At 43.7% G+C, this 12,440-nt stretch overlaps 1 protein-coding gene across 2 annotated transcripts; it reads right to left on the bottom strand.

Annotated features, from left to right (window-relative positions):
* Positions 1–2,654: 2,654 nt before the first annotated feature.
* Positions 2,655–10,608, bottom strand: GID8 (GID complex subunit 8 homolog). 2 transcript variants are annotated; one of them, XM_027710645.2, is made up of 5 exons: positions 10,085–10,608; positions 8,777–8,906; positions 7,424–7,620; positions 6,724–6,921; positions 2,655–6,392 (listed from the first exon to the last, which is right to left on the bottom strand). In XM_027710645.2, exons 2-5 carry the CDS (start codon positions 8,892–8,894, stop codon positions 6,219–6,221), a joined length of 687 nt encoding a protein of 228 aa, XP_027566446.1. In that variant the 5' UTR covers positions 8,895–8,906; positions 10,085–10,608; the 3' UTR covers positions 2,655–6,218. The 2 variants fall into 2 exon arrangements, with proteins under 2 accessions (XP_027566446.1, XP_027566447.1); XM_027710646.2 differs by lacking the exon at positions 10,085–10,608 and adding an exon at positions 9,390–10,005.
* Between the last annotated feature and the right edge of the window lie 1,832 nt (positions 10,609–12,440).

Below are 12,440 nucleotides of genomic sequence, written 5' to 3'. Positions count from 1 at the left end.
TTTAAAGGATTGGAACAGATATGGTATTCCCATCCGAAGAATTTGAGGAAAAATTAAATAGGGGTAAGTATTCTTACAGCTTGATCTAACTCTGTTGGATAGAAGTGATGCCTTGTTGTAAGTATCTGGAAAAGATAACCAGGCTCCTTTATGGACATAAATAATTAAAATGATGTTATCTCAGTCCAAAACAAAAGGACTCGTGACTCATTTCAAGAACATGAACGAGCAGGCGGAGGAGCCTTGTTAAGACATCGTTCAGGCGATGGTGTGGCCGATAGCAGCCTGGATGCAGGCACGGCAAAACTTCAGCTCGGCAGAGGATGGAGAAGCTGCCGCACAGCCTGAGCAAGGTCGTACATGGCCCTTGGGAAAGGTACTTGAGCTTCTGGGCAGCACCAAAACGCGCAGGTGCAGGGCAGACGCCTACTGCTCCTGCTGCCAGCAACCTCTAAATGCTTGTTCTTAAGCCTTTAGCAGACTAATATTTAGGTAATTTACACATTATTCTCCCAACGTGAATCTTTGGCAGGTCCCTGATGAGCAGTCTGCTATTTAAGTCACGAGGGAGAACAGTATTATTGAGCTGAACCTTTGAGAGTGGAATAGTAAAAGGATTTTACACCGGAGGCAGCTCCAGGAGAAGGAGGTTGCAGAAAAAGCAAAAATCATTAAGTCCTACTTTATCCTTTGCTTTGGTATTTCTTACTCAGAAGAGAGAGACTTCTGAGGCCTGTGGCAGTCACATATGGTCACACAGACATGCTACCGACAGAGAAAACAAATAAAACAAGCTTTTACTGAGGGGAACTACGTGTGGTAACCACAGGTTAGCCTTTATCTGGTTGTAGGCTTCCCTCCCTTTATTTGGGCAGGAAACAAAATTATGAAGTATTTTTATTCACTCTGCTACTGTGCCCGTTTCCAGAAGAGGGAGCCAAGTCATGGTAAATTGCATCCAAACATGTAAACCCTTGTTCAATATGTTGTTTGTTTATTTTCTTAAAATTGTGTGTATGTTTGGAGTTCAGTTAATTCGAGGCAGGAGGGGAGATGAGCACTGATGGAACTACATGAGTGAAATTCACGTAATAAACTCAGAAAAGGATTGAAAAGGTCTTGGGCATGGTAAAGCAATGACAAATACTGAAAACTTATCTCATACCCAGGTATGAGTTATACTGTGTTCAGTCTCACAGCTGTGGGGTGCAAACATCTCCAACACTGACACTGCAACACTGAATCATAATTTTAGTGAGTAGTCAGTTTGGAAGTCAAGCACAAGTTTTCTTTCTTTGTGTACTCTTTGGTTCCTCTCCTTGTACTACTCAGTGTCACCTCTTCAATTAGGAGCTTGACTAATTTGCCTCTCAAATCAGAAGCTACTTTCACTGTCAAAACCAGCTGCAGTTGAAAGAAGTGTTTGAGTGTAACATCCATCACATGCACATAAATAAATTTTAAAAGTAAAAACACAGACATAATTCCTTTTATGGCTGTATGATTTGCTGGAAGCAAACCTCCCACCGGGCTGATTAAATGGCAAATGGAATCAGCTCAGAAGACAGGTGCTGACTACAGAAAATAAAAATAATCTTACACAAGAACATAATCTCCTCTGGTTTTTCCTGTGTTCAGCTTAATCTGTCAAAAGATTAAACCAAACAAAAGATTATTGGGTTAATATTTGACCTGACATTTACTATCACTGTAGTTTATCCACACAACGGTTCAATTATTTGGAGATTTTATGAAGTTAAGCACAGATCAAGAGCAAATCCTGAAGGGGTGTGAAAGGAGCAATAGGCTCACATATTCCATAATGGACAATTGTTGTCTCCTGAAAGGACAGGCCGGCTGCAGCTTGAAAGCTCCCTGCTAACCAAGGGCAGTCTCAAGCAACTTGTCCACAGAATAAAGAAAACACATGTGGGTTTCTACTGCTAAATAGAACTTTGCAAAATCGCTAGACAACAATACACTGAAAAATAAGAAAATTCATCCAGGGGGTATAAGGTAGCAGGATAGTGAATCCCCATGTACCATGAAAAGCACAACACACAGGGCTTTCTCATCCAAGGTGCCTGAATGCATCAACACGCAGCCCACCAGTAGTTTGACCAACCTTGTCCTTAATTTTATTGTACGAAGGCAGGAGGGGAGCAGAAAGGAATGAAAATAGTTTGTAGCACCTCGAGGTGTCCATGGGGAAGTACAAATCGTTTTGAGGGTGCTGCTCGTGAGCTTTGTGTTCCGTCTGTGCTCAGCTGAGCACACAAAGCAGCGAGAGGAGGAGCAGGGCTGGGGACAGGACCAGGGCTGGGGCCACCACTGCTCAGCACAGCAAAAAACCCTCCTGGTCCCTTTTCAGTAAGGAGATTAGAGCACAAACAATTACTGACGCTGGCATGGCTTCTGAGGGTAGGGAGATCTACAGTGCAGGTCAGAACCTGTAGCCTAGAGGCAGATGTAGGGCAAAACCTGACTCCATCCCCTTTCCTGTGCTGGATCTGAAGGATGCTCTCAGCCGTGGCTGACAGCAGCAGCCCCGGTATCCGTGAAGACACGACACAGGGACCGCGCTCCAACTCCGTTTAATGAGCTTGTAACCAACTGGGACAGAAGGAGGTTTGAAATAAGTCAAACAACACTCATCTAGTCAAGGATTTTTTTTAAGTAGCGCCGTTAAGCTTATACTCAAGCATACAAAGCATAAATTTTACAAATTAAAAACAATAAAATCACCCTAAAATAATGTAATGGCTTCCCCTGTATGTACAAGGAGTGGAAAGGAGGCAGAATTCTTTCCAGGTAATTTCACACATTTCAAATGCTACATAAATGCTCTCCACGTGCTTTTCAATTTTTCTTTCAATGTGGGTGGAAGGAGCTGAAAGTGTTTCAATGAAATCATCTTAAAGAGAGAGAGGTACTTCACCTGGCTTCAAGGTGTATGTTTGCCTCTTCAAAAGTCTTGAGAGGAAATGCTTTACTCAAAATTCTGCTGTTAAGTTTCTGTGCAGCAGCCTCTGCTTTTCCAGCTATGTAAATTAAGCAGTTCAGTATTTCTCAAAGTACCACCAGCACTTCATCTTCAGGGAAGCCTGTGATCCCCCACCCTTCACAAATCCCTCCATTGTACAACAGAAGCAACCACAGCTCAGCTTAGATTTGACAGGCAGAAACAAAACACGGGAACAGCAAAGACAGTTACCAGGGAGGTGATGGCTTTGGGAAAAGGAGGGAGATTTGTAGCCTAATCAAAACACACTTGCTATGCAGCCTTTCTGCAGGGGCATATGACAGGATATTTTACAACCCAACTGCTTCACATACAAAGCATTAATGAAAAAAATCTGATTTGCTTTCACCAAAGGCAAGGCTGGGGGAGGACGAGTGAGTGCACCACCCTTAATGACCAGATCTGTCTGCCACCGTTGAGTTTGGAACAAATCTTCTTACAGAAGTGATTTTCATATTGTTCTAAATTCAGTGGAACAAAATATGTATTTTTACACTAAAGAAAACTGATCAAAGTGGCATTTAATAATATTTGTTAAAGTGGTTATCTAACAAAAATGGGTTAACAAAAGCCCATTCATTAGTAGTCACCAAATAAGACACTTCTCATGCATATGACAAAAGTTCATTCGTGTACTGAGACGTCTGTTTACTGTGTACAATATTTCCATAAATTATAATATGTTTCACAGCCCCTACCATTCAAGAATATTTCAAACAGATTATATATTATATTTGTATATGCAAACTATTTTATATACACTAATATAAAGATCCTTAGAAGTACCAATATCACTACCTTTATGCTTTCTCTAAAATGCATAGCTTTCGAATATCTTCTTGCAGGTACCAAAAACTTTACAGATTAAAGCTGCTTATCAATGTGGCATGTTCATAAAAACAAAGTGAAATAGTTCTAGACTAATTTTATATTAAACCCCCTTAAAAAACGTGTTTATTTTTTAATGGAAAAAACCAACAAGCTAGTGAAAATTCAAGTAAGTCTACGCTCAGTCGTTGCCCAAATACTCTATGGAATTAACTTAGCGTTCTAGGAGTACAGTGAACTTCTCACCCAGGGCTGTAATACTGCATTTCTCATGGAGAAAAATGCTAGTCATGCCACAAAACCGCACCACTTTCCACTTCACCCGGGAGAAGCTTGACGTGAGACTCAACAACACAAGTGTCAGAACAGAGGAAAAGCTGATCAGTTCTATATGAAGAAAGTAGAGCTATTCCAGTTTTGTTTCTGCAGTTTTGTTATTAAACAAAGTTACATTAACCATACAGTTTCTCACAAACTAAAAGTTATACATGGTTTTCAGACATCAACCGACTTCAAAAAGAAAAAAAAAAATAATTAAAAAAAAAAAACCAAAACAACCAAACCCACAACTGTTAAAAGTTTGGTGTTAGAATAACCAGCCTGGGTGAAGGAAAGCCAGGCTGCTGCTGTAGCTGGGGGGCTACTGACAGCTTGTTTGTTACATATAAACTTTAAGACCTCCATACCACAAATGCCTCAAAGTGGAGAACAGAACGATCGGTAAGAAATGGGAACAAATGATTTTGTTGCATCCATCATCTCGCTTAACCTTGGTGCTCTGCATCTCTCATAGCTGCTTAACAAACAATGGCTTCCCCCCACCCCCAAAAATAGCTACACAAGTAAAGTGTTCACAGTAATGCAATCAGTAACAGGTTTTGTTAGTTCCCTTAAGCCAGGTGTATCTGCAAAGCTTTATACAGTTTAATGCATTAAGTATTCCAGTAAAATTAGGTGAAAACTAAGTTTCATTCTACAGGGTAATATCTACCATACAAGACTAGATTATGTACAGTATGGGACTGCTGTGACAACTGCCAGTGTCTCGTGATGTTAAGCTATTTGACTCATCAGCTCGCTCTTTGCTCAGCAAAACTTGATATACAGACCTAAAAATCTAGAGATGGATTTGGCAAGATTAGTGCTTCCCACCACTGGATACAAACCAGTGTGCAGCGCTGCCATCAGTCGACCAGAACATCCCATACTCAGAAGATTACAATTTGCTGACTTGAAAGTCTGGACTTCACATGTAAAACATTAAAACTATAATTCTAACTGGAGTGAGGACAGTCAGTAAACGAATACAGCTGAAGATGAACTGCATCTCTTCAGAAAGGTATGGAAGAAGTGAGAAAATGGAAATTTCTGGTATTAGACAGCCCTGCTCTGCTCAGTTCAAGGCATAAATACAGCCCAAGTAGCTCTAAAACTACAATTCAGCAAGCATGAAGGCAGATCCTGCACAAGATGATGCATCAGAGGCTTCAACAAGCATCTCTCCCCACCACCTGATTCCCCAGCACAAGTCTTTCATCCTACAGACATCCAGTGGCCTTCAAAGCTGCATCAGCCACCTGGAACCACTGCAGTGTCTACAACTGCAAATGTAACATGGGGGGGAAAGGCCCCTGTCAACAAAAACCCTCAAATGCCTCTGGGGCCATTTTGGTCATTCACGAAAATTAAGGAAAACAAACTTATTTCCATCAATACTCCTCCTGAAAAGATGGGTCACTGATCCATTATGAACATAGCTCTCACCATATAAAGCACCAAGAAGTCTGAAACAAGGAAGAAAAAAACCCCAAAAACCTAAAGTCCTTAAATTATGATTTACAAGTTTGTACACTATTTCCTAAGCAAAAGGTTGACCTTACCGCAAAGTTTATAGATGAAAACTTGACCAGTTACTTTTAAGGGGAATGTATATCTGGCTATAACTTAAAGGTAGAAAATATTCACTGTTCTATATACACATTTCAAACAGGAGACAGTTAAACTGAACTGAACAGTTGCCAATATAACTCCATATTAACTCACTGGCCACTAAACTAGGCATCAGCAGCCAATTAGAAAGCTTGAGTTCTGTACTTTTAAAAATGCTATTTTTCCTGTCCTGTTTAATTGTTTTGTTTTTTTTAAAAATGTATTATAGTGCATAGCCTAAGTCAGACTTTCAAAGAGACACAGCGCCTTTCAATGCAGTTTTTGCAGCATTTAAAAGGGACTTTTCTCCCTTCAAATTAGATGTTCATTGAAAAATCTGAATTGAGTGCTGTACTGTAGTAAAAATATTTCAGTCACAGACTGATATAAATGTATACTGTGCAGTACTAAGATTGTTTGATGTCCATCTGCACACATTTTACTTGGGCTCTTCGATCGTCCCCTTGCTGAGGTCTGTCATTTTGGGATATTTCACTTTCTTCTGGTCCAGCTCATTCTGAGCCCACAGTAGTAGTTTCAGTAATTTTGCCAACTTGGGTGTTGATTCACGATTTTCATAGTCTAGAACAGCTTGATTAACCTCACTCCACACCTGGAAAAGAAATACTGGAGTTCAGTGATAGTTTTCATAAGATTAACACCGCTAAAGTCACGCAGACATTGAGAAGATCACACCTAGGGTGCTAATTCCTCAGAAATGGTCAGGGCAAAGCTCCGCAGATTATGAGCCTGGAGGAAACACGGAAAAGAGCCAAGCAGTTGAATACATTTTGAATACCTAACACCAGGTTTTTTTGTTGCTCAAGAAACACTTCTCTTGCAAACTGCTATATATGCCTTCTCTAAGCATTTCAAAAATATTTGGACATTATTTTCATAACACAGGAATAAAAAGACATCGATTCCCTTTGAGAAAGCACTACCTTCTGTCGCTGCATCATGTTAAGCAAGTCTCCAAATGGTGACTCTTCGGGATTATCAAAGGCAAGCAGGGCCAGCGTGCGCTCCATTTCTGTCAGGCATTCCCTGCTCTCCTCCCCTTGTTCTGCTAATTGGGTCTGAGCAAATTCCAGAGCTGCCTCTGTCTCACGCTGCCGAATCAGTTCAATCAAGTGCTGTTGCTACACGGGAAAGACAGGGAAGCAACATTAGCCACACAAATTAACAAATCCTCACTATTTCGAGAGTGCAAGATCGAGATGTTAGCGTGTAATTTGAGGCAAACACTAATCCTTAACGTGACAGTTTGAGGTCAATTCTCAATGTGTGAGACAAGGAACAGCAACTTGTCTGCAAAAATCTACTGAAAAAGGGAACCTGGTGCTTTTGAGTAACAGGATTTGAAAAGATGGGTTACTACAGGAACTAGCAGCAATTCAGACTAACAGCAAGTGGAAGTAACTCACAGGCCACAGCTGCTGCTACAAGTTTCCAGGTTAATAACTGTATATGAATGTTCCTGCACCATGCCACAAAGTTTCCTATCACTACAAAACAAGGCCAGGAACACCTGAAATTGCATCCATTGTTCAGTCTCACACCTCCCAACATACTCTTAAATTTAAATCTTCGCTATTTTCTCCACTCTCTCTAAAACAAAGACAGTTTGCCACCTGTCCTTACCTGCAAGTGAAAGTAGAGATATCTGTTTGTATCCAGCAGTTCTGGATGGAGGCTGTTTATCAATGCAATGGCTTCCTGGATCTGTCCTTTCAATATCATCTCACGGATCTTTATTCTTTCATCCAGAGTCTCTAAATCAACACTGGGTTCAATTCCAGACTCCATCCGGAATTTCTCGGCTGCTTCTTTAAAGCCCTCTGAAAAAGAAACGGTTTTACCCATAAAATAGGTTTTATGAAACGCTTTAAAAGAAACCCCATCAGCTTGGATGAAAATATTTGAGTGTTGCTCATGCACTTTGGGGGTTTAAAGATTAATCTGAAAGTCTGAAAAATACTTTATTTAAGAAGGCATTTAGCCAACACAGACCTAAATGTAAATGCTTAATTCATTCTGAAGTCATGTGTCCTCATCCTCCAAGGATGCAACTTGTAGTTCGATACCTCTTGACTTGGGAGCCTATTTTATACTTAAATCAAGCACTGCACTTCTTGCAAAATGGGATTGTTAAAATCACATTTTCAAAACCTGGGTGGTTTTGCTTCACCCTCCAAACTCCAGATCTGTTTACAGATATCTGGCAGTTTTACTGAGAAGAAAATAGACAAGAAAAATGAATTTTGTTTCTCACATCCTATTTTTTTAACACTCTACCAGCTATTTTAAACCCCTAAATGCTTTTAGACACAAAACTGATTTACACCACCCACTATGATGCTCTTCCTTCAACCCAGAGGCTTCACCTCCACCCCAACGTAAACAGGGGTGTAGATGGATACAAACACCTCCGCCCTAGCACAACTTCCTGGGAATTAGGCATGCAGCCTAATTGCCAGGAACAGTTCCCAAGGGGTTTGGAGTGTTCCAAGTATGAAGTTAGGCCATGTGCTGAAGGGGTTAATATTCTGGTCTCAAACTATTTTAACAGTTCCCTTTTAAGAGTTTATCTTTCTGTACAGTTAAACCTTGCTTCTGATAATTGTTCTGTCCAGCTTTCAGACTGTTATTTAACAACAGCAGCTTTTCTTGAGCTCTGTTTTAATGGCACAAAAAAAGACATCCCAGAGAAGCAAGTCGTATTTATTTACAGCACTGCAGAAACCACTTTGTTTTCTCTTTCTTTTAGTCAAGAGTTCAGGTTTGCAAATGTTATTTCTGTTCCACAGAATCTGAATCTTTGTCAACTTCCAGCTAAAAGAACACCAGAGCAGTTGGACTTTGCTCAGAGAAGCCAAGAGCAATAACTAGTTTATTAAAGCCCTTAATTCCCCTCCATCCAGTGCCATATTCTAGCCCACTGACTGATAAAGTAGACTTATTTAAGATCCTCCAAGCATCTCCACTCATTTTTACCTGTGACAAGGTAGTTCATGATAAGGCGGTTCATGTCTGCTCTCTGGATATGCAAGTTATTAAGCTTTTCCATCCATTCATCTTTTGTGATTTCATCAGGTTTTTCTGCATAACTCATCCTGGACTCTAACTACAAGAAAAGAAAAGCATCTCATTTAACGTGATTCAAGAAGAAATGTGTTTAATGTGTGTAAGAACTGTGTTACTGCCCTTTTCAGAGCTTTCTATGAGCTCTTTTAAATTAATAATCCAGAAGGGAGTCTTTTATCTCAAACCACAGGTTTACATTTTTCTCCTCCTCATTCCTGCACTCTTTCACATCTATTTACCAGGCTCTAAAAGCTGCTTTCAGCAACCTCAGAATAGAAAATTCAAATACCACCTCCTTGTACTTACTCTTAAAACCATTCCATATAAATCTTGGTTAGAACTCACACAGGACCCGCAGCATCACCGTGTGAAACAAATGAATCAGAGTTTGACAGCCAGCCAGAAAGACTGTGACAAACACGTAAAGCAATGCCTATGTAAACAGTATTTGCTTTAAATTGTCACCAAAACCTGGGAAAGCTGCATACATTGTACAGGTACAAAACTGTCCACGATACCTTACCCAGTGTACAACTGAACGTACAACCAGCTCTGCTTCGCTGCCCCCAAAAGTTCTCCTGTCAACGCTACTGAACTGATGTCTCCCGGTGTTTTTCTGGACAATATTTTTGTTTAGATTCGCACGCAAAGCACTTCACCAAAGGCCCATTTAACGATTTCTGCCTCTGACAAGTCACGACCACAGGGCAGCGACAGGGGGAGGAGAGGCGGCAACAACAACAGCAACAGGCACCGCCATCCTCTCAGACACGATCACCCTCTCCGACGAGCGGCAGCGCGACCCTCATCGCCTCCTCCGCCGCTTCCAACAGGTTCTCCCTTCTCCAGCTCCTGGAACTCGGACAGCCGGGGCAGGACCCGCCTCGGGGGGGGCCGCGATCGCTGCCGGCCCCGCGCTCCGCCGCTCCCAACCACGCTGCGGGAACGGCGCTCCCGCCGCTCGGCGCCACCGCTGCTGCTGCTGCCGCGGCCCGACCCCCGCTGGGGACCCCGGGGTTCCCCCTCCGCTCCAGCCCGGCCCGGCCCGGCCGTTCGTGAGTCCGGGCCACGGGAGCGCTGGGCCACGGGAGCGGTGGGCCGCGCTCGTCACAGGCCCGGCGCCTCCGCAGAGTGAGGGACAGGGCGAGGGTGAGGGGCAGGTCCGCGCTCCCCCCGCGCCCCCGGCCCGGCGCGGCGCCCCCCCCGCCGCCATCTTACCGCGCGCGCCCGGGGCCGCTCCGACGCACGAACGCGGGGCCTCCGCCGCCTCCGCCGGGCCGCAGGCGCGCGCGAGGTCTCGCGAGAGCCGCCACCGCGGCTCAGCGGCCAATCAGCGCGCGGGGAGCGCGGGGCGAGGACGCGCGACCATCGAGTCGGGCCCAGGTACCACAGAGACGGCGGCGCCGCGGGGCGGAGCGGCCGCGGCGGGATGGGCGGCCCGGGGGCGGTGGGCGCGGGGCAACGCTGAGGGGCCGGGGCCGCTTCCTGCCCGGGAGCCCGCTCCGAGCGCGGCCCCGCCGCCAACAGCTGAGGTAGAGGCTGGTCCGGTCCGTGCTCGGCCGGGAGTGCGCAGGAACCGCCGGGTGATGCGGTGGCGGCTCCTGCACGGACACGGCGCGATCCGTCTGCCGGGGAGAGGGTCTCTGTGGGCACGGCCTGCGATATCCTGTGCGGTCCCGCCAGGTTCCGCCCGTGTTGATAACGGTGGGCTGAGGGCTCGCATCGATGATCTCCGTCAAACGTGTAGCGGCTGCTGAGGAGCTGGTGAACCCACTGCGGGTTTGTGAGTCACTCTGCAGAAAACGCGCTGCTGCCAAAATGGGTTGTTTCACCCGCTGTGCAAAGGCCAATCCACAGGCAGAGGCGACGTGTTTGATTTATTTACAGCTCTGCACAGAAACGGGTGCTGGGTGGCAAATCCACAAAGCCAGCACGCCAGCTATCACGACTTTTTACTATTTACACATTTTAGCAAACAAAGGATTTAGTGTTCATTGGGTACAAGTTACACAGTTATTAATTAATATTCTACCTTCTGTTGGTTAATGAGTCACTTCTCATACTAATTACTGCAGTGCTTATCCTTCTCATCTTTTGGGTCAGTAGGTTTCTTGGGTCGATGGTCATGATCTGCCCGTGCCAGAATCACCTTTTACCCACTTGGAGCTGGTTTAGCACAGTTGCTGAGTTGGCTTTATCAGTTTTTTCCTTATCTTGGGAATTCTGCCAGGTGTCCTTGTGGCCCGTAAATTCTGCATTCTTTGTGTCCACTGTCAGTGGTACATCCTTCCCAAGCCTCGTTAACCTCCCCCCAGGTCTGAGATCACTAAAGCTGGTCATGCCCTAAACCTTAACAAGGCAATTCTATCAACAAGTAGTTTGTCTTTCTAACACCTGGACGTCACTTGGAGTTGTTGATTGCTTTCTCTTTCACGGATTAAATCTCCTTTCTTGTTGTTTAGGCTTGAAAGTATTCAAAGATCAAACATCAAAGAACATCCTTTCTTAAGAAAAATTTACATAGTCCACACTTTGCAACAACACCTTAATTTGTAAATTTAAAGGGAGAACAGGCTTAAAATATATACTTTTATGTGTGAAATGCTGCAAATAATACCCTTGAGGAAAATGCAATTTCACTCACACAGACTGGGAATGTGGACATGATTGTGCATTTTTCACTCTTGTTTTTGTGACTGTGCAATAAAGCCCAGCTTCCAAAACCCACTTTCATTACAATTGTGCTTACATTGAAACTGAGAAAACTTACAATGTAATAGATTATTTATTTATTAATCACAGAGTATCCTGAGTTCGGAGGGACCCATAAGTGAATGAGGCAGGGAAAGAACTGAGGTGCTGACGGTAGAGGTAACACAGGTGTTTAGTCAGCAAAGGAAGATCCTCCAACCTGGGCTTTAACACAAAAGTGTAGGGGTTTTGTGGTTGAAAGTGTAAAGTGCTCAGGTGTTTAGTGGGTGTGCAAAGTGCATCAGCATTACCTTAAGAGGGTGTAAGCCTCTTACTAAATGTGTGTAAGAGGAATTTAATACCTTTTTCATGGCAGGATCCCCTATGGCAGACATCCTCTTTTTGCTGCTGGTGTGCAATTCCTTTTTTCGCATGTTCCATTTCCCTTGGCGTGTAATTCCTGGGTTGGAGCAGCCCCCAGATGCAAAATTTGTGCATTAACAACATGTTATTAGCTTTTTCCAGAGCATAAGTCACAGTGCAGCTCGATCTACCAAACCCTAAGGTATTTCCCCTCCACGTGATTTCATTTATTGCAGCTCTGGAGCTGGCAGAACAAAACCTGAACTCCTGCTTGCCTATAATCGTGGTGTCTTCTCCTTTTGCACAGGAATCTGTTGGGGGTTTTTACCTCTAGGTGTTCCTGGGTGAAGTAAGTATTAAAACTGCCCAGTTTTACAGGTTGAGAAAGGGGCTGACTATGCCAATAGCAGCTTTTCCAGCATCACCCTGAGCTTTTACCACCGTAAGTTTTGTGAATTTAGATTTCTGAAAGAAGTAATCAGGTTACTCGATAGACTCCTGTAATTCTATAGAACTATTA

This window comes from Pipra filicauda, unplaced genomic scaffold, assembly GCF_003945595.2.
Source record: "Pipra filicauda isolate LSUMZ 115617 unplaced genomic scaffold, ASM394559v2 scaffold13_size5146498_pilon, whole genome shotgun sequence".
In the NCBI taxonomy this organism is placed as follows: Eukaryota; Metazoa; Chordata; class Aves; order Passeriformes; family Pipridae; genus Pipra; species Pipra filicauda.
This window is presented reverse-complemented; position numbering and strand designations above follow the sequence as displayed.

Bases quoted from the DNA above. Each gene is read 5' to 3' on its own strand.
- GID8 (XM_027710645.2), bottom strand. From the start codon at position 8,894: ATGAGTTATGCAGAAAAACCTGATGAAATCACAAAAGATGAATGGATG. The intron at 7,621-8,776 runs GTAAAAATGAGT...TTTCTTTTTCAG, and splicing joins CATGAACTACCTTGTCACAG to AGGGCTTTAAAGAAGCAGCC. The intron at 6,922-7,423 runs GTAAGGACAGGT...TTTCCCGTGTAG, and splicing joins ATCTCTACTTTCACTTGCAG to CAACAGCACTTGATTGAACT.